Genomic DNA, 20,195 nt, shown 5'->3' on the forward strand with positions numbered 1-20,195 from the left:
ATTGATTCTGTTTACTTTTTCTCAATATTCTAAGTTGGCACTTATTTAGAATGTCAGAGAATCTCAAAAAAATACATTGCTTCTTTTGCAGACACTGAACTAATGCACCTGAATGAAATTAAACATTGAGGACCAGGACACCCAAAGAGTGGTGAACCTGTGGAATTCTCTACCACAGAAAGTTGTTGAGGCCAATTCACTAAATATATTCAAAAAGGAGTTGGATATAGTCCTTACTACTAGGGGGATCAAGGGGTATGGCGAGAAAGCAGGAATGGGGGTACTGAGGTTGCATGTTCAGCCATGAACTCATTGAATGGCAGTGCAGGCTCGAAGGGCCGAATGGCCTACTCCTCCTATTTTCTATGTTTCTATGACATGAATTCACTGAAACTTCTGCAAAATAGTGACATTTATTGTTGAATTTCAAGTAGTTATTTATTTTGCTAAATTGTATCCATGAACACCTGTTCAGATAGGAAGGAGAAAAGATGGAACATCGTGCATTATATTTTTGCATGCAAATTTGTAATGAGCATCACCTAGTGTGGAACTATATGGCCCACAGACCTCCTCATGCTCAACTGAAATTAGTAAAAGTTTTATCCTACTTGTACTGGCTTTGAAGCCAAAATAGCTGACATTTTACTTGAAGATTTGCTGCTCACAGATAAATGTGTCCTTGACTTGCAAATAACTAGGGTTGTGGTTATTGCTGTAAAATCTGGCACATACATTCTGTTGACATGTATCAATTAATTTATGTTTCCTGTATAATCTAAGTCCATTAAAAATGTTGAAGTCCCATCCTTATTTTAATATCACCTTCTCATGGAAACCTCTGTAGAAAATATAACGTGGCTTTACTAAATTTCACAGTAATACCACGATGGCGGTTGCAGTAGAAATCACTAGTATGGCTGTATTTGCACCGCTAATTTTTTTGCAATGTTATAGATTTTAACATGAAATTAAAAGTGGCAGAGAGAGCAGCTGTATTTCCTCTGCCAAAAGTGAAGCCGTGCCAGATCAGGGAGCTGAAACTGCATTTTCCACTCTACCCTCCTGCAGTTTGATCTCATTTCCCCAACGGTAAATGTTAGAGACAGTGGGTTTGCCTGGTTTCAAAGTGTGCAGGATTTTTTTAATTGCATAGGAAAGACCATTTCACTTTAAACCAATGGGCTGGTTCCTTGTTGGGGGAAAAAAAATCAATTGACTAAGCCAGCCAGTACATGCCAATACTGTACAAATTTGTTTAATCTAATTTCATTCTACGGAATAAGATGCCATTTTAAGAATAGCTTTTTTTTCTTGATCTTCAGTTATCTGAGTAGTTAAAATCAGTACTTTCCAGAAATGTTTTAGTGCAATTAAAAACAAGATCCTAAATTATCTTTAGTTATAAAACATTTTTACAAATACACTGAATAGATAAATAAGAACATAAGAATTAGGAGAGGATTAACATGTGCAGAATTTAGTACAATCATTGTTTTGGTTCTTAATTCTCAGCCAGTTGCCATTAATTTTTTTACTGGAGTACTGTGTACAGTTCAGTCTCCTTAGGAAGGATATACTTGCCTTCGAGGAATGCAACGTAGGTTTACTAGGCTGATTCCTAGCATGAGGGGATTGTCCTATGAGGAGAGATTGAGTAGACGAGGCTGATATTCTCCAGAATTTAGAAGAATGAGCGGTGATCTCATTACAACAGAGGTTTGACAGGGTAGATGCAGGGAGGATGTTTCCCCTGGCTGGGGAGTCTAGAACCAGGGGTCACAGTCTCAGAATTACGGGTCGGTCATTTAGGACTAAGATGAGGAAAAGTTTCTTCACTTAAATGGTTGTGAATCTTAGGAATTGTATACCCCAGAGAGCTGTGCCGTTGAGTATATTCAAGAAGGAGATCTATAGATTTTTGGCTATTAAGGAATCAAGGGATATGGGGATCGTGCAGGAAAATGGAGTTGAGGTAGATCAGCCATGATCTCATTGAATGGCCTACTCCTGCTCCTATTTCTTATGTTATGTTCTTGTGTTCAAAGCAACTATATATATTTGGGGGATTTAAGCCCAAAAAATTCAGAATATGAATTTTATAGGTATGGTCCACAAGTCAACATGGTGTTTTTAAAATCTTTTTTAATTGCCTTTGAGGTTATTTAACAATAGTAAGAACTATTCCTTTTCTGGCCTACAAAACTTGTACTTATTCTACAAGTTTAGCATCACTACAAAATGGTTTCCATTTTTGCTTTAACGCTAATCTTGCCATATAAATCCAGAGTCTGTGCCAACATGACTCTGTATAACGTGACTCTCTGGAGGAGTGGTCTCTCACTAATTTTGACACTAAATGGTGTTTACATGCAGTAAGGTGTAAAAGCAGATTTAAAAGTATCGGGGGCGGCTGATCCAGTGGGCACTTTGTAAATCTCCCTAATGTTGAGGTAAATGGTTAGAGTGTGGAACTTCCATTCCATACTTGCAAAATGTTAATTTTAACTGTTCCGAGAAGGGTTCATATGTGGTTACGTGCATGTGCAGAGCGCTCTCCTATGCAGGACAACTGGAGTTCCAGACAGACACGAGGTAGGTTTTGTAAACTAATTACTGCCCGGCTGGAACTTGTTGACTTACATTGGCTTCCGGTTAAGCAACGCCTCAATTTCAAAATTCTCCTCTTTGTTTTAAAATCCCTCCATGGCCTCACCTCTCCCTATCTCTCTAATCTCCTTCAGCCTCAATCTGCGCTCCTCTAATTTTGCCCTCTTGAGCATCCCTGATTATAAATCATTGTCTTCTGTGGCCTACCCCCTAAACTCTGGAATTCCCTGCCTAAACCTCTCTGCCTCTCTACCTCTCTTTTCTCCTTTAAGACGCTCCTTAAAACCTACCTCTTTGACTAAGCTTTTAGTCACCTGCCCTAATTTCTTCTCGTGGAGTGGTGTCAAATTTTTTGATTCATAATACTCCTATGAAGCGCCTTGGATCGTTTTACAATGGTAAAGGCACTATATAAATACAAGTTGTTATTGCAGCTGAGATATACAGTTGCATTATTAATATAGCCATAGTATATATGAAACTATTCCTCTACGCTAAAACTTTAATAGAGATTAGATAGTCTTGTACATCCTGCCAACTAAATCCATGACTGAATAGTTATTGAACCTCTTTTTACCCCTTCCCTTCTCCCTCTACACATGCACATGAATATATACTTTCTGAAATATCTAATACAGCTAAAGTACACCATGGCTCCAGTCACAGATAGCAGCTGAATACCAGATATGGGGGGAGGGAGGGTAATTTTGTTTCTTGGCATGCAGATGGTGGATTTTTTTTGAGCTAATTGAATTTGGCTCAATTACTGTTTTAATATAAGGAAATGCAGCAGCTATATTTGGACAGCAAGGTCCCACACAACAATGAGATGAGATCACAATCTATTTTAGTGATGGTTGAGGGATAAATATTAGCCAGAACACTAGGAGAACTCCATCCTCTTTCAACAGTGCAATGGGATCTTTACATGTATGTGACAAGGTAGAAGAGGGCCTTGATTTAATAACTCATCCAAAATGTCATGTATGTACTTTTGCAATCACTAGCCACTAGATGGTCTCACTCTTGGAGGCCATTGGGCTGCACGCACATGTGTGCAGCCCAAGTATAAAAGGCCAGCCATTTTGTATATTAGTCACTTTGGGCCTTAATATAGAGCCAAGATCATACCTCTTGGAGTTAAACAGTACTCAGTCTAACAGTTATTGCATACACAACACAAAAGACTACAACAATGCAGCACTCTCTCAATACTGCAATGAAGTGTTGGCTGAGATTATGTGCTTTAATCTCTGGAACGGGACTTGTGTCCACTGAACCAAAGCTGACATTCAGGAAGAACAGCAGTGTGTTCTCGCAGTGTCCTGGCCAAAATTCCTCCAATAATCAAAAACTGGCCAATCATTTCATAACTGTTGTGGGATCTTTCTTTCCACAAGATGACTGCCATATTTGCCTACATGTATCAAAATAATTCATCATATATAAAAAGTTTGGCAACATTTGAGACTTGATAAAACTTCATAAATCATGTTTGCGTTTGAAAAATACTTGTATTTAACACCTTGGGGGAGAAATTGCTCTTGTTTGCACCTCCCGTTAGTGCCTCGGGGGGGGGGGGGGGGGGTGGTGCCGATACCAGCTTATCGACCGGACGCGGCGAAAGTACTGATGCCCGCGAACTTCCCTCGTGGGTTAGCGCTGGTGATGAACCTTACTGCCTTGATCTCCTGCGCCCTGGAGATCATGACGTCATCTTATGCGCAGTGGCCCGTTATCGCCCCGGATCTTAAATTCACTCCCGCTCCCTGCAGCATCGCCAGACGGCTACAACAGCAGCTGCAGGAGGCACTGTGAGCTCAGCTGACTGTTTAGGGAGCGGTAATTAAAGGTATTAGTGGTCAGGTAGGTCAAAATTTTATTTTCACCCCTCTGCTTTTTAAAATTTTTCCCATGCTGCGATTAATCAGCCCTGCGCTCTGTTAGAGTGCTTGAGGCTGATCTTTTTAGATCACGGGTGTAATCGCCGATCTGTCGCAGCCTTACCTTCAAACTAGCTCAGCATTGGCCCTTCCCTTTAAGGGAGGGAAGGAACCTGTGACTCTGGCAATGCTGTGCAGGACGTTGTGCAGTGTTCTGCCACTACCGCCCCTCTTCTGTTCAGCGCTCCAAGGGAAATGGTAGTGCTTGATTTAGCACTCCACTGCCTTCCTGGCGCACCAAATCGGAAGTTTGCATTGAATTCACTTGTGTAGCACCCGATGCTCGGGCAAAGGTAATCACCCGAAACTGGGCGCTATTCAATTTCTAGCCCCTTGAGTTCTGCATTATTACGCAGTGTTGTAAGGAATCCCAGGTCCTGCTGCTTTTCTTAGCCCATCAGTCAAATCAAATGGCTGAGTTTCTGAAAATGACACAATCATTGAGAGATGAGTGCCCTGAACCAACTAGAAATGCTTCTCTACAAAAGTTTTTGTAGTGTAAAAGCAGATGGCTTTGATGCTGGACATCATCAAATTCAGAAAGCACCTGGAGGTCAGATCATGTCGAAATGAAACAAAATTTTCAAACTAACATATTCATGAACACAACTAGAAATACTGTGATCAATAGGAAAGCACTAACTTGAAATGAATTTTTCATTGAAATAGTAATTTGACAGTTGCATCTTGGTACTTTATTACTGCATGTGAATTGTGTTTAATGTGAGTATAAAATCTCAGAATTTGGCTTGACAGCTCAAACTATAGTGCTGAAGTCATTGAACTGGGAGTTAATTTCATTTGTCAGATTGATTACATTATTGGTGTGTTGTATTTCCATAGCCGCTAGAAATTAGGGGATCGATTTTAAACAAAAATGGTTTTACAGTGTGACCTCTAAACCTGATTTACCCAGCATCAAACTGCTTTTGAGCACCATGGCACCCTGAATATTGCTGTGAATGAGTGGCAATATGTCACATCAACTAACTTATTACCTGTGCATTCTAGGTTCAACCTTCCTATCATATCATCGGACATTATACGTAATGTCAAACAGTTGCTTTCAGGGTACAAGGAAGCTTTTGATGTGGAAAATCAAGATGTTGCAAACACCTGAAATTCTTAGCCAGGTTAATGTGCTATAGCTTGCTTTTATTGATAAATCTGTGATTAGATGACAAACTATCTTTAAAGGTAGATGTGAGAGATCTTTCTCAGTCTCAAAACCCTGATGTTCCTCGAATAGTATTTCCAAGGTTTCAGATAATATGGTGAATAGTCTTCACTGGCTGCTGTTATTGATGATGTGACATTGAATTGCTATCCACATACATTGGTACATTTTGCTAAATACTTGAATTTTTCAATAATACACTGGTTCCATTTTTCATGATGAGCTTTTATATGGCTCATTCCACGTTGTGCCCCTTTAATGCGATGTTTGCGTAAGTAACTGATGCAAGTGAATAATAGAGTAGTGACATGTTGCAAGTCTCTATTTTTATACAATGGTAAGTTCATTGGCCACTAAATTTATTTTGGAAATGAGCATACAGAAAAGACAGGAGTTTTTTTTAAGCATGATCTTCCTCATCCTCCCCTTTTCTCATCCCCCCCCCCGTGGCTGTGCGTATCCCTTTCTTATAATCCCAAACTTGAACCTTCCATGTGTATAAAATTTGCTCTGCCTTCTCGTAGTGATTTTAATTTTATGTTCTCCATTTTGTAGAAAATGCAGCTAAAACACATCTAGCCTATATATGAATGACCTGTACATATCATTGAATAAATGGAAAAATGCTCTTCTCTTCTCTCCCCTTAAGTTTGTTAGCCATCAGTTGCTTTTGTAAAGCTTATTGGGCTTTCAGATATTTTGGCCCCAAGTTTCCACATGATTTGCTCCTGATTTTTAGGAGCAACTGGTGGAGAACGGAGTATCTTAGAAATCGGAATTCTCCACATTTAAGTTTTCTGCAGTTCTAGTCAGGTAGAACAGTTTCACTTTTGAACAGAATTTCTTTTTCAAAAGGGGGCGTGTCCGGCCACTGACGCCTGATTTGAAAGTTTCCACAGTGAAAACGTACTCCAAACTAACTTAGGTGGGGGGGGAGGGAACTCATTAAATTCTACAATAAATCCTTAGTTATACTTATACAAATATTATACAAATAAATCCAACCTGAATAAAAATTTATAAGCAAAGAAAAGATTAAATAAACCATGTTTCTACCTGTGTGAAAGTGCTTCAGGCAGGCATTTCAGGCAGCGGTTTGCCGTCGGGACCGACCGACGGCAGGGGGCGGGAGGGAGAAAGCTGCAAGAAGTCTCAGTACTTGAGGCAGCCGTTTGCCATCAGGCCCGACGGACGGCAGGGGGAGAAAGCTGCAAGAAGCCTCAGTGCTGATCATGGAAGGGCAATGTGGTTTTATTAAAAAATTTTAAAAATTGAACCGCTACAAAGAATTTGAATAGTCTCAAACAAGTGCATGTGTCCCGTTTATCACAGTCTATCTTTAATTACAGAATGCACTCCCTCACCCTCACACACAGAAATATCAAGAAAATTAAAATACAAGCCTTTGCAAGGGTTCAATAAACACATTTTCACTTTTTCTGCAGCACTTTTTAAAATGGCCGAGTGCCAATGTTTACTCTGCGCGTGCGCGAACGCTCCAACGCGCACGCGCAGGGTTGCCGGCACGAAAAAACTCATTTAAATTGTACCCGCCCCCTCCTACTTACAAAATCGCGCGAGTGGTAGGCTCCGCCCCCTGTGCGCGCGCGCCAAGCAAACATCGAGCTGCAAAGCGCTCGAGAATAGCGCATTTCTTTTCAGGTGCCGTTTTCGGCGCAAAAAATGGCCGCCCAGCTCGGAGGAGCGCCTGTTTTGCCGCGTGTGGAAACTTGGGGCCATTAATTCTATGTACCTGACTGCCGGGGACCATTCCCACGGGGCCCCAGAGATGTTGCAAATTCCTGCCCGTGCCCATGGACAGTTAGTGGATGTGGCTGGGTTAGGATATGAGTGCAAGGAAATTTATGGAAATGAAATTAAAATCTGAGTCTTCGACATCTCAGTTGCTTCCAGGTGAGCCACTCGCTTTGAGGCTCGTCCACCGTTCCCAATTCCTTGTTAATATCAGAACCATTGAATTTAACAGCACAGAAGGAGGCCATTCAGCCCATCATGCCAGCGATGGCTCGTTAAGAGTTAGTCAATTAATCTCATTTTCATGTCCTTTCCTCGTATCCTTTTAAATATTAATTTTCCAAATATTTATCCATTTCCCTTTTAAAAGCTAATTATGGATTCTGCTTCTACCACGGCTTCTTGCATTCCATGTTCTAAAAATCCTCTGCCTATAAATATTGTCACATCCTCTACCTTTTTGTTTTTGGCGACCTTAAATTTATACTGTTTGTTATCGATTCACTGATCACTGGAAATAGCTTTTCTTTCTTTACTTTATCAAACCCCTTCATAATTGTGAACACCTCGCTCAGATTTCCTCTTGCATTTCACTGCTCTAATAAAAAGAGCCTCAGTTTCTCTGGTCTCTCTTTAGGCCTCTGCTCCCTGGTATCATCTTGGTGAATCTCTTCTGTATCCTCTCTGTGCCTTAACATCCTTCCGAAAGTAAAGCCTTCATAACTTGGCGAAATATTCTACTGCAGCTTAATTATTGATTTGTAACAGTTTAGTATTACCTCTTGGGTTTTGGTACATCTCAAGCCAGCCATAAGTAGTTGCAAGTTCAAAGTGCAAAAGTATCCCTAAGTAGCACTAATGTGGCAATATCACAAGATGGCTGATCTGGGAAATGGTACTCTAGTACAGTTTGTGGGGGGGTGGGGAGGGGTTCTTCTGAGGTTAGCACTAAACATAGAAACATAGAAAATAGGTGCAGGAGTAGGCCATTCGGCCCTTCGAGCCTGTACCGCCATTCAATAAGATCATGGCTGATCATTTCCCTCAGTACCCCTTTCCTGTTTTCTCTCCATACCCCTTGATCCCCTTAGCCGTAAGGGCCATATCTAACTCCCTATTGACTATATCCAATGAACTGGCATCAACAACACTCTGCGGTAGGGAATTCCAGAGGTTAACAACTCTCTGTGAAGAAGTTTCTCCATCTCAGTCCTAAATGGCCTACCCCTTATCCTAAGACTATGTCCCCTGGTTCTGAACTTCCCCAACATCGGGAACATTCTTCCCACATCTAACCTGTCCAGTCCCGTCAAAATCTTATGTTTCTATGAGATCCCCTCTCATCCTTCTAAACTCCAGTGAATAAAGGCCCAGTTGAACCAGTCTCTCCTCGTATGTCAGTCCAGCCATCCCTGGAATCAGTCTGGTGAACCTTCGCTGCACTCCCTCAATTGCAAGAACATCCTTCCTCAAATTAGGAGACCAAAACTGAACACAATACTCCAGGTGAGGCCTCACTAAGGACCTGTACAACTGCAGTAAGACCTTTCTGCTCCTATACTCAAATCCCCTAGCTATGAAAGCCAACATACCATTTGCCTCCTTCACCGCCTGCTGTACCTGCATGCCAACCTTCAATGACTGATGAACCATGGCACCCAGGTCTCGTTGCACCTCCCTTTTCCTAGTCTGCCGCCATTCAGATAATGTTCTGTCTTCGTGTTTTTGCCCCCAAAATGGATAACCTCACATTTATCCACATTATACTGCATCTGCCATGCATTTGCCCACTCACCTAATCTGTCTAAGTCACCCTGCAGCCTCTTAGCGTCACCCTCACAGCTCACATCGCCACCCAGTTTAGTGTCATCTGCAAACTTGGAGATATTACACTCAATTCCTTCATCCAAATCATTAATGTATATTGTAAAGAGCTGGGATCCCAGCACTGAGCCCTGTGGCACTCCACTAGTCATTGCCTGCCATTCTGAAAGGACCTGTTTATCCCGACTCTCTGCTTCCTGTCTGCCAACCAGTTCTCTATCCACGTCAGTACATTACCCCCAATACCATGCGCTTTGATTTTGCACACCAATCTCTTGTGCGGAACCTTGTCAAAAGCCTTTTGAAAGTCCAAATACACCACATCCACTGGTTCTCCCTTGTCCACTCTGCTAGTTACATCCTCAAAAAATTCCAGAAGATTTGTCAAGCATGATTTCCCTTTCATAAATTCATGCTGACTTGGACCGATCCTGTCACTGCTTTCCAAATGTGCTGCTATTTCATCCTTAATGATTGATTCCAACATTTTCCCCACTACTGATGTCATGTTAACCGGTCTATAATTCCCCGTTTTCTCTCTTCCTCCTTTTTTAAAAAAAAAAAGTGGTGTTACATTAGCTACCCTCCAATCCATAGGAACTGATCCAGAATCAATAAACTGTTGGAAAATGATCACCAATGCATCCACTATTTCTAGGGCCACTTCCTTAAGTACTCTGGGACACAGACTATCAGGCCCCGGGAATTTATCGGCCTTCAATCCCATCAATTTCCCAAAGACAATTTTCCGCCTAATAAGGATATTCTTCAGTTCCTCCTTCTCAGTAGACCCACTGTCCCTTAGTACATTCGGAAGGTTATTTGTGTCTTCCTTCATGAAGACAGAACCGAAGTATTTGTTCAATTGGTCTGCTATTTCTTTGTTCTCCATTATAAATTCACCTAAATCCGACTGCAAGGGACCTACATTTGTCTTCATTAATCTTTTTCTTTTCACATATTTATAGAAGCTTTTGCAGTCAGTTTTTATGTTTCCTGCAAGCTTCCCCTCGTGCTCTATTTTCTCCCTCTTAATTAAACCCTTAGTCCTCCTCTGTTGAATTCTAAATTTCTCCCAGTCTTCAGGTTTGTTACTTTTTTTCTAACCAATTTATATGCCTCTTCCTTTGTTTTAACACTATCTTTAATTTCCCTTGTTAGCCACGGTTGAACCACCTTCCCCGTTTTATTTTTACTCCAGACAGGGATGTACAATTGCTGAAGTTCATCCGTGATTTTTAAATGTTTGCCATTGCTTATCCACTGTCAACCCTTAAAGTATCCTATGCCAGTCTATTCTAGCCAATTAAAGCACCTTGAAGCTTGCTTTGGCATCCAATTCATTCTATACAAGGCTTGGCAGTGCTTATGCTGACACTGGATGTGAAGAATGGGAAACCCTCATTCTGATCAGGTCAAAATTGATCTTTTTCTGGACCCCCCCCCCCCCCCCCGCAAAAAAATTAGGAAAGTTAAATTTTATTTAATAACTGTTTAGTCAATCCATGTACATGATACAGGAAACAAAGTTCTGGATTATTTCCTTACAACAGTAAAGGCTTTAATAATTTGAATGTATTCTTTCTCACCTTTCTTTTCGACAGAAGTATGAATGTGGTTCCCACTAACTGAGGGACTAATTGACTGTTGCCATGACAACCAACCATTGCGGTCACCTGCCTGAAGTCCTTCCAGACTGCACTAGCTTGGTTCCTTTAGTAAAAACAGTGGAAGATTCTGCTGGTGTCCTGAATGGTCAGCCACAATATGTGATGCAAGTTTCAGCTAAAGACGGGCAGCTGCTGTCAACAACAGTAGTTAGGACACTGAACACACACAGGTACAAGAATTTTTTTATTTGACAATTTTCAAAAGGAAGAGAAAATATATATTTTGAAGCTTGATGTAAAGAAGATGGTCTGTTCAAATCCAATTTTAATTATTGATACTGTCTGAACTTTGTGATTTCTAGCAAAATTATGCTATGCAGTCAGCTTACTGACCTCATACTTTGGAAACAAACATTGAATTTTTCCAGACAAACAGCAGACGCAGTTTCTACTGCCCAACAAGACAATGTTTAGACATTGACCAGATTCTTGATGCAATCTTCATTTTACTGTTTAATTCAAACCCATCCAACCCTGAAAAGCTGCTACTTCCAGGCCAATTTCAATGGCAAGTCCAACCAAATTGTGGGGCAAGTGAATGCAGATTCTGTGACGGGTCCATCTAATTTCTGCAGCATATTTCCTTAGTATTTTAAGCGTACTTGTAAGTTAAGTTATTCATTTTAGGGTGCATTTATATTGCAATGTGAAACAAGTAGCTACAGTTCAGGTTCCAGCCATGCAGAATCCTGTTTACTTTGCTTAGCTCCTGCCTTGCTGTAACACTAATTGTCCTGTTTCGGAGATAACTTTGCTTATGCCTGATTAAGCTGTCTCTCAACAGTTACAGATTTAAATGTTACAAGTGCAGAGATAAGAATCCCTGTTCATTCCCTATTTAAATTAAGATTGGGTAGATTTATAAACTGTTGGGGGGCTGGGGACAATAGATCCTCTAATCACTGAGTAAAACAGGTTTAATGTTACACTAGATTGATGCACCATGACATGTTAAACCTAAATGGGATGAGACTGTCCTCTGCTGGGAGTTTTGCTCAAAATTAAAATTATGAAGGTTTTAGATGGAAAAAAATTATCTTTATTTACTCTAATAGCTGAAGGGTTGATGACCAGAAAGCACAGATTTAAGGTGATTATTTTTTTCAAGAGGCAACATGAGAAAAAACTTTTATATGCAACGAGTGGTTAGGATTTGGAATGCACTGCCTGATTGGGTGGTGGATACAGATTCAATAACAGCCTTCAAAAGGGAATTGGATTGTGATTACACTTCTCCCTCCTTAAAGAAGTAATCATAAAATCATCATACATAACTTGCATGTTTATACACACCAAAAGATATGGACTTATTTTGCCATATTTACAAATCAAACTTAACCACTGGTTTTCTGTTTTGAAGAGGGATATCCTTTGCTCTTGAACAGAACTTTCGAAACATGGTGTTGAACTTAGATTCATTCTAGGCTGAGCCTGAGGAGAGTTTTTCTCCAAGGGCAACCCTTGATCTACATTTGGACTCTACAACTTCAAATTGTTTGTCTGCCTGACTCGGGCTCAGACTTAAATTCTGACTTTCTCTTGACTTGTTTCTAGTACATCTGATCTAGGATTTGCTACTGGTACTCTACTTGTAACATGACTATCTGACTCATCAAAAATAATCGAATCATTCCAACTTACAACTCCTTCCATCTGTTGGTAAAATATGATCAATGTGAACAAACCTAACCTGTCCATGATCAAACATCTTGACAAAATATGTGTGAGGGCCACATATCTTCACTATTCTTCCTGGCAACCACTATAATCATTTATGATAACGGTTCTTCACTCTAATCTTCTAATTTAATTTCACACTTCTCTCTCTCACTCTACCTCTTATCATGATTCTCTTTCTGTCTTGTTTCTCCTACAGTCTGTGCCAGGTTAGGCTTTAATAACAAGAACCTGGTTCGTGGCTGAGAAACAACTCTGTTGGTGTTCTAACAGTAGTTAAATGAGGAGTATTACAATAAGTAATTAGAACATTTGCTAATTTGTGGTCCAACGACTACTATTCCATTGGATTTGGATCCAACATTTGCTTGATAGCACGTTTTACAATTTGTACTGTGTGCTTTGCTGCACCATTTGAAGCAGGGTAGTACAGTGGAACCTTGATATGTTTCACACCATTTCTGCTCATGAACTGAAAATTCTTCTGAACAAAATTGCAGCCCATTATCAGATACAATTTCTTCTGGAGGCCATATGAAGAAAACGATCTTCACAAATTGCCTATTATTTTACTTATTATTTTCCGCATTGGAAACACCTTGACCCACTTCGAATGGCTATCAATCACAATGAACAATTGTTGTCCTTCTAATTCAGCAAAATCTTTATGTAACCTTTGCCACACCCTGGGAGGCAATTTCCATGGCTGTAATGGTACTGATGGCGGTTTCTTGCTTACCGATTTACATGTTGTACACTAACTAACGATGTACTCTCTCTTTATCTAGACCTGGTCATCATGAGGCACTCCGTGCAAAACTCTTGGTCAAGCACATTCCTTGGTGCTGGCCATGAAGATCCCCTCACCATTTGGACCTGAACTTATTTAGAATAACTACGCTTGCACCCCACATGATAAAATCTTTATCCACTGATAATTCATTCTGACGAATGAAGTATGGATGAATATCTTCCTCTCATACCTGGTTTGGCCAGCCATTTGCTATGTAATCATATACCTTTGACATAACTGAGTCACATTTGGTTGCTCGACCAATCTCTTCATCTGTGACTGGCAATTCAACAATGTATGAAAAATAGAACACTTCCTCCCTATTGGGTGTAACTTGTGATGAGAATGGCAACCTGGACACAGCATCAGCATCACCATCTGACTTTGGTGCAACAACAATGGGTGTAGCCCAATTACTTAGATCTATCTTAGAGATAATGTTCGCAGTTTCTAGTCTTTTGAGTTCTTGTTCAACATTCTCCTTGCGGTGCATATGGTATGGGACGTGGCTTACAGTAAACTGCTCTAGTATCCTACTGCACTCTGACACTCGCTTTGAAGCCTTGGATCAGACAGCCTGTTTCGTGGAACACCTTTGGATACTACTTGATGACATCATCCTTCGATGCAAATCTCATTTGAACACAAAATCTCATTCTTATCCAGCTTCAGTGATCCCAACCAATTTCTATCTCTTAAGGCAGACTTGTCTCCTGCCAGTACTAAGAGAAGCAAGCTCTGAAACTGATCCTTGTATTTCACCGGTACAATGATACGTTCTACCACAGGGATTTGCTCTCCTGAGTGGCCTCGCAGCTCTATCTTCGACATCACCATCGGAAATTCACTCAACTTATTGAGATATAGCGATTCTGGTACTACGCTCATGGATGCAACAGTGTCGATTTCCATGGGTATCCTAGTTCCTGTAATGTCTGCTTGGCTGATGATACTTCTCTAATCACTGTTAGGTACCCTTGTGCTCCTGATGATGTGCATCTCTAGAACCTTGTCGTCCTGTTGCTTCTCTTCAATGCTATGTAGTTTCTGGCTATTTCTACTTCTAGCATTGAATGTCGGTTTACTCTTCACTCTTCAGTCGACATGCCTTCGCAAGATGCCCAGTTTTCTTGCAGTAGAACACTCTGCCTTTACATATGGACAGCTTTAAACAATGTGTTGCCCCAGGCACTGATAGCACGATTTCAATGTGCTGTTACCTTAGCCATTTGATGAGGCCTTGGGGGCCCAACTGCCTTTTACTTTTAACCTGCAGGCGATTCACCTTGGTTGTCTGATGACTGGAAATAGCACGAAATTCTTCGAGTATTGGTCAGCCATATCCGTCGACATAGTCTGATAAGCTAAATCAAAAGTCAAGTTAGGGGTTGTCAACACCTTAATTCTGATTGCTTCATTTTTCATCCCACAAAGCGGTCACACAATGCTTGATCCTGAAAGTTTCCAAAATGACAGTGAATGGATAGCTTTTTTAAAGCTACAATGTACTCACTGATACTCTCGTCAATTAATTGATTTTGTATTCCAAAAATCACATTTTTCAGGGTTTCATACACCTCGGGGCCTGCTTCAGTCAGTAAAATAGCCCATTTTCTTTCTAACACCACCCTGGTTACGGTTTTCATCGGGACTTCGACGATTCTATTTGCGGTGAAAAATATTTCTAGCCACTCCACGTATGCTCCGAAAGTGTCTCGGTCATGATGGAACTAACCCAAGCACCCTATTATCACCATAGGCACAGCCATCTGCACTCTTCAGTTCAGCCAAGTGTGCTTGTAATTTACTGTGGATCTTTAGCTGTGCTGCAAAACAAAGAATCTCCTCAAAGTCTCTCTTGCTTGGCTGGCGTCATCCACCAACACAAATTTCAGCTAGAGTATCCAGAAATCCTACCCTACATCGCCAATACGATATATTCTTTACGACATCGCTAACCACGCACACTGCAAGATGGCTCTGCGTGAACTTGTCATCGTGACTTGTCACTTGACCCTTTTATTGTATTTACACCTGTAGTTGCATCACCACAGTAGTCACCACTTGGTGCATTAGTCCACTAGGGGGAGCTCTATATTTCACTTTGCCTGAGGCAACCTGAGGAAAAACATTTTTATGCAACGAGTGATTAGGATTTGGAATGCATTGCTTGATTGGATGGTGGATGCAGATTCAATAGTAGCCTTTAAAAGGAAATTGGATAAATACTTGGAGAAGAAATTGCAGGAATATGGAGAAAGAGCAGGGGAGTGGGACCAACTGGATTGCTCTTTGAAAGAGGTGGTGCAGACATGATGGGTCGAATGGCAGCCTCCAGTGCTGTACTATTCAATGATTTCATTCAGAGTCAAGTTGGATCCTGACGAATTCTGTTGGCAGTTCAGATTCAATGTGGAGTGGAATTGCTTTGCAGCAATGCTAAATGTGTGGGTATAAATGTGTGGGTATAAATGCACGTTTAAACATCAACAAATTAGAAAATGCTAACTTCAACCCTTTTTGTCATTCTAAAAAAGAGATAATGCTATTTTTAAACACAACAGGCTGACCAGTCCAATTGATTACTAGCTCTACTAATTTTCCATAAATCATGAGGGCTTCCCCTCCACATTAACCTAGAAACATAGAAAATAGGTGCAGGAGAAGGCCATTTGGCCCTTCGAGCCTGCACCACCATTCAATACAATCATGGCTGATCATGCAACTTCAGTACCCCTTTCCTGCTTTATCTCCATACCCCTTGATCCTGTTAGCCATAAGGGCCACATCTAACTCCCTTTTGAATATATCTAACGAACTGGCCCCAACAACTTTGTGGTAGAGAATTCCACATGCCCGCAATTCTGAGTGAAGAAGTTTCTCCTCATCTCAGTCCTAAATGGCACACCCCTTATCCTTCGACTGTGACCCCTGGTTCTGGACTTCCCCAACGTCGGGAACATTCTTCCTGCATCTAACCTGTCCAATCCTGTCAGACTTTTATGTTTCTATGAGATTCCCTCTCATTCTTCTAAATTCCATTGAATACAAGCCTAGTCGATCCAGTCTTCATATGTCAGCCCTGTCATCCTGGGAATCAGTCTGGTGAACCTTCGCTACACTCCCTCAATAGCAAGAATGTCCTTCCTCAGATTAGGAGACCAAAACTGCACACAATATTCAAGGTGTGGCCTCACCAAGGACCTGTACAACTGCAGTAAGACCTCTCTGCTCCTATACTCAAATCCTCTCGCTATGAAGGCCAACATGTCATTTGCCGCCTTCACCGTCTGCTGCACTTGTATGCCAACCTTCAATGACTAATGTACCATGACACTTGGGTCTCGTTGCACCTCCCCCTTTTATCTGTCACCATTCAGATAATAATCAGCCCTCCTGTTTTTACCACCTAAGTGGATAACCTCACATTTACCCACATTATACTGCATCTGCCATGTATTTGCCCACTTACCTAATCTGTCCAAGTCACCCTGCAGCATCTTAGCATCCTCCTCACAGCTCACACTGCCCAGCTTAGTGTCATCTGCAAACTTGGAGATATTGCATTCAATTCCTTCGTCTAAATCATTAGAAACATAGAAAATAGGTGCAGGAGTAGGCCATTCGGCCCTTCTAGCCTGCACCGCCATTCAATGAGTTCATGGCTGAACATGCAACTTCAGTACCCCATTCCTGCTTTCTCACCAATAGACTGTATATTGTAAATAGCTGGGGTCCCAGCACTGAACCTTGCGGTACCCCACTCGTCAATGCCTGCCATTCTGAAAAGGACTCGTTTATTCCTACTCTCTGCTTCCTGTTTGCCAACCAGTTCTCTATCCACGTCAATACATTACCCCCAATACCATGCTCTTTGATTTTGCACACCAATCTCTTATATGGGACCTTGTCAAAAGCCTTTTGAAAGTCTAAATACACCACATCTACTGACTCCCCGTTGTCCACTCTACTAGTTACATCCTCAAAAAATTCTAGAAGATTTGTCGAGCATGATTTTCCTTTTATAAATCCATGCTGACTTGGACCGATCCTATCACTGCTTTCCAAACGCACTGCTATTACATATTTAATAATTGATTCCAACATTTTCCCCACCACTGATGTCAGGCTGACCAGTCTATAATTCCCTGTTTTCTCTCTCCTTTTTTACAAAGTGGGGTTACATTAGCTACCCTCCAGTCCATAGGAACTGATCCAGAGTCGATAGAATGTTGGAAAATGACCACCAATGCATCTACTATTTCTAGGGCCACTTCCTTAAGTATTCTGGGATGCAAACTATCAGGCCCTGGGGATTTATCGGCCTTCAATCCCATCAATTTGCTGACTAATGAGGATTTCCTTTAGTTCCTCCTTCTCACTAGACCCTTGTTCCCCTAGTATTTCCGGAAGGTTATTTGTGTCTTCCTTGGTGAAGACAGAACCAAAGTATTTGTTCAATTGGTCTGCCATTCTTTCCCATTATGACTTCACCTGATTCTGACTGTGAGGGAACTACATTTGTCTTCACTAGTCTTTTTCTCCTTGTATCTGTAGAAGCTTTTGCAGTCAGTTTTTATGTTCCCTGCAAGTTTACTCTCTCATTCTATTTTCACTCTCATATTATATTTTCCCACTTCTAATTAAACCCTTTGTCCTCCTCTGCTGATTTCTAAATTTCTCCCAGACCTCAGATATGCTGCTTTTTTGCCCAATTTATATGCCTCTTCCTTGAATTTAACACTATCCTAATTTCCCTTGTAAGCCACGGTTGAGCCACCTTCCCTGTTTTATTTTTGCACCAGACAGGGATGTCCAATTGTTGAAGTTCATCCATGTGATCTTTAAATGTCTGTCATTGCCTATCCACCATCAACCCTTTAAGTATCATTCGCCAGTCTATCCTAGCCAATTCACGTCTCATACCATCGAAGTTATCTTTCTTTCAGGACTCTAGTCTCTATTAACTGTGTCAATCTCCGTCTTAATGAAGAATTCTACCATATTATGGTCACTCTTCCCCCAAGGGGCCTCGCACAACAAGATTGCTAATTAATTCCCCCTCATTACACAACACCCAATCTAGGATGGCCAGCTGTCTAGTTGGTTCCTCGACATATTGGTCTAGAAAATCATCCCATATACACTCCAAGAAATCCTCCTCCACCGTATTGCTACCAGTTTGGTTTGCCCAATCTATATGTAATTAAACTCACCCATGATAATTGCTGTACCTTTATTGCATGCATCCCTAATTTCCTGTTTGATGCCATCCCCAACCTCACTGACTGTTGGTCTGTACACAACTCCCATTAGCATTTTCTGCCCTTTGGTGTTCCGCAGCTCTACCCATACAGATTCCACCTCATCCACGCTAATGTCCTTCCTTAATATTGCATAAATCTCCTCTTTAACCAGCAATGCTACCCCACCTCCTTTTTCTTTCTGTCTATCTTTCCTGAATATTGAATACCCTTGGATATTGAGTTCCCAGCCTTGGTCACCCTGGAGCCATGTCTCCGTAATCCCAATTACGTCATATCCATTTACCGCTATCTGCGCAGTTAATTCATCCACCTTATTACGAATGCTCCTCGCATTGAGACACAGTGCCTTCAGGCATGTTTTTTTTAACACTTTGTCCTTTTCGAATTATGCTGTAATGTGGCCCTTTTTGATCTATGTCTTTGATTTTTCTGCCCTCCACTTTTACTTTTCTCCTTTCTACCTTTTGCTTCTGACCTCATTTTACTTCCCTCTATCTCCCTGCATAGGTTCCCATCCCCTGTTCTATTAGTTTTAAATCCTCCCCAACAGCACTAGCAAACACTCCCCCTAGGACATCGGTTCCAGTCCTGCCCAGGTGCAAACCGTCTGGTTTGTACTGGTCCCACCTCCCCCAGAACCGGTTCCAATGTCCCAGGAATTTGAATCCCTCCCTCTTGCACCATTCCTCAAGCCACGTATTCATCTTCGCTATCCTGCTATTGCTACTCTGACTAGCACATGGCACTGATAGCAATCCTGAGATTACTACCTTTTGAGGTCCTACTTTTTAATTTAACTCCTAGCTTCCTAAATTCAGCTTATAGGCAAAAAGCAGGATGAGGTCCTACATCGTTGGTACCTATATGTACCACGACAAAGGGGCTGTTTGCCCTCCCCCTCCAGAATACCTTGCAGCCGCTCCGAGACACCCATGACCCTTGCACCAGGGAGGCAACATACTATCCTGGAGTCTCGTTTGCAGAAATTTATTCCCCTTCCAATAGAGTCCCCTACCACTATAGCTCTCCCACTGTTTTTCCTGCCCTCCTGTGTAGCAGAGCCACCCATGGTGCCATGAACTTGGCTGCTGCTGCCTTCCCCTGATGAGCAATCTCCCCCAACAGTACCCAAAACAGTGTATCTGTTTTGGAGGAAGATTACCACAGGGGACTCCTGCACTGGCTTCCTATTACTGCTCTGCCTGATGGTAACCCATTCCCTATCTGGCTGTGTAATCTTTACTTGCGGTGTGACCAACTCGCTAACTGTGCTATCCACGACATTCTCAGCATCGCGGATGCTCCAGAGTGAATCCACCAGCAGCTCCAGTTCCGCAATGCCGTTTCAGGAGCTGCAGCTGGACACACTTCCCGCACACCCAGTAGTCAGGGACATGAAGCGTCCCTGATTTCCCACATAGCACAGGAGGAGCATGGCACGGCGCTGTGCTTAATTGGCATGACTTAACCCTTAAATTA

The 20,195-nt window shown here is 41.6% G+C and overlaps 1 protein-coding gene across 5 annotated transcripts in view; it reads left to right on the plus strand.

Annotated features, from left to right (window-relative positions):
- LOC139265690 (E3 ubiquitin-protein ligase MARCHF3) overlaps positions 1 to 20,195 on the plus strand; it is a 141,781-nt gene that overhangs the window by 73,017 nt on the left and 48,569 nt on the right. For all 5 annotated transcript variants that reach the window (XM_070882956.1, XM_070882940.1, XM_070882949.1 and 2 more), the window contains one exon: positions 10,914 to 11,149. In XM_070882956.1, coding sequence (XP_070739057.1) covers positions 10,962 to 11,149 — 188 coding nt within the window. In that variant the 5' untranslated portion in view covers positions 10,914 to 10,961. The remainder of the gene's footprint in view (positions 1 to 10,913; positions 11,150 to 20,195) is intronic.

The sequence above is a fragment of the Pristiophorus japonicus genome, chromosome 1 (genome assembly GCF_044704955.1).
Source record: "Pristiophorus japonicus isolate sPriJap1 chromosome 1, sPriJap1.hap1, whole genome shotgun sequence".
Lineage (NCBI taxonomy): Eukaryota > Metazoa > Chordata > Chondrichthyes > Pristiophoridae > Pristiophorus > Pristiophorus japonicus.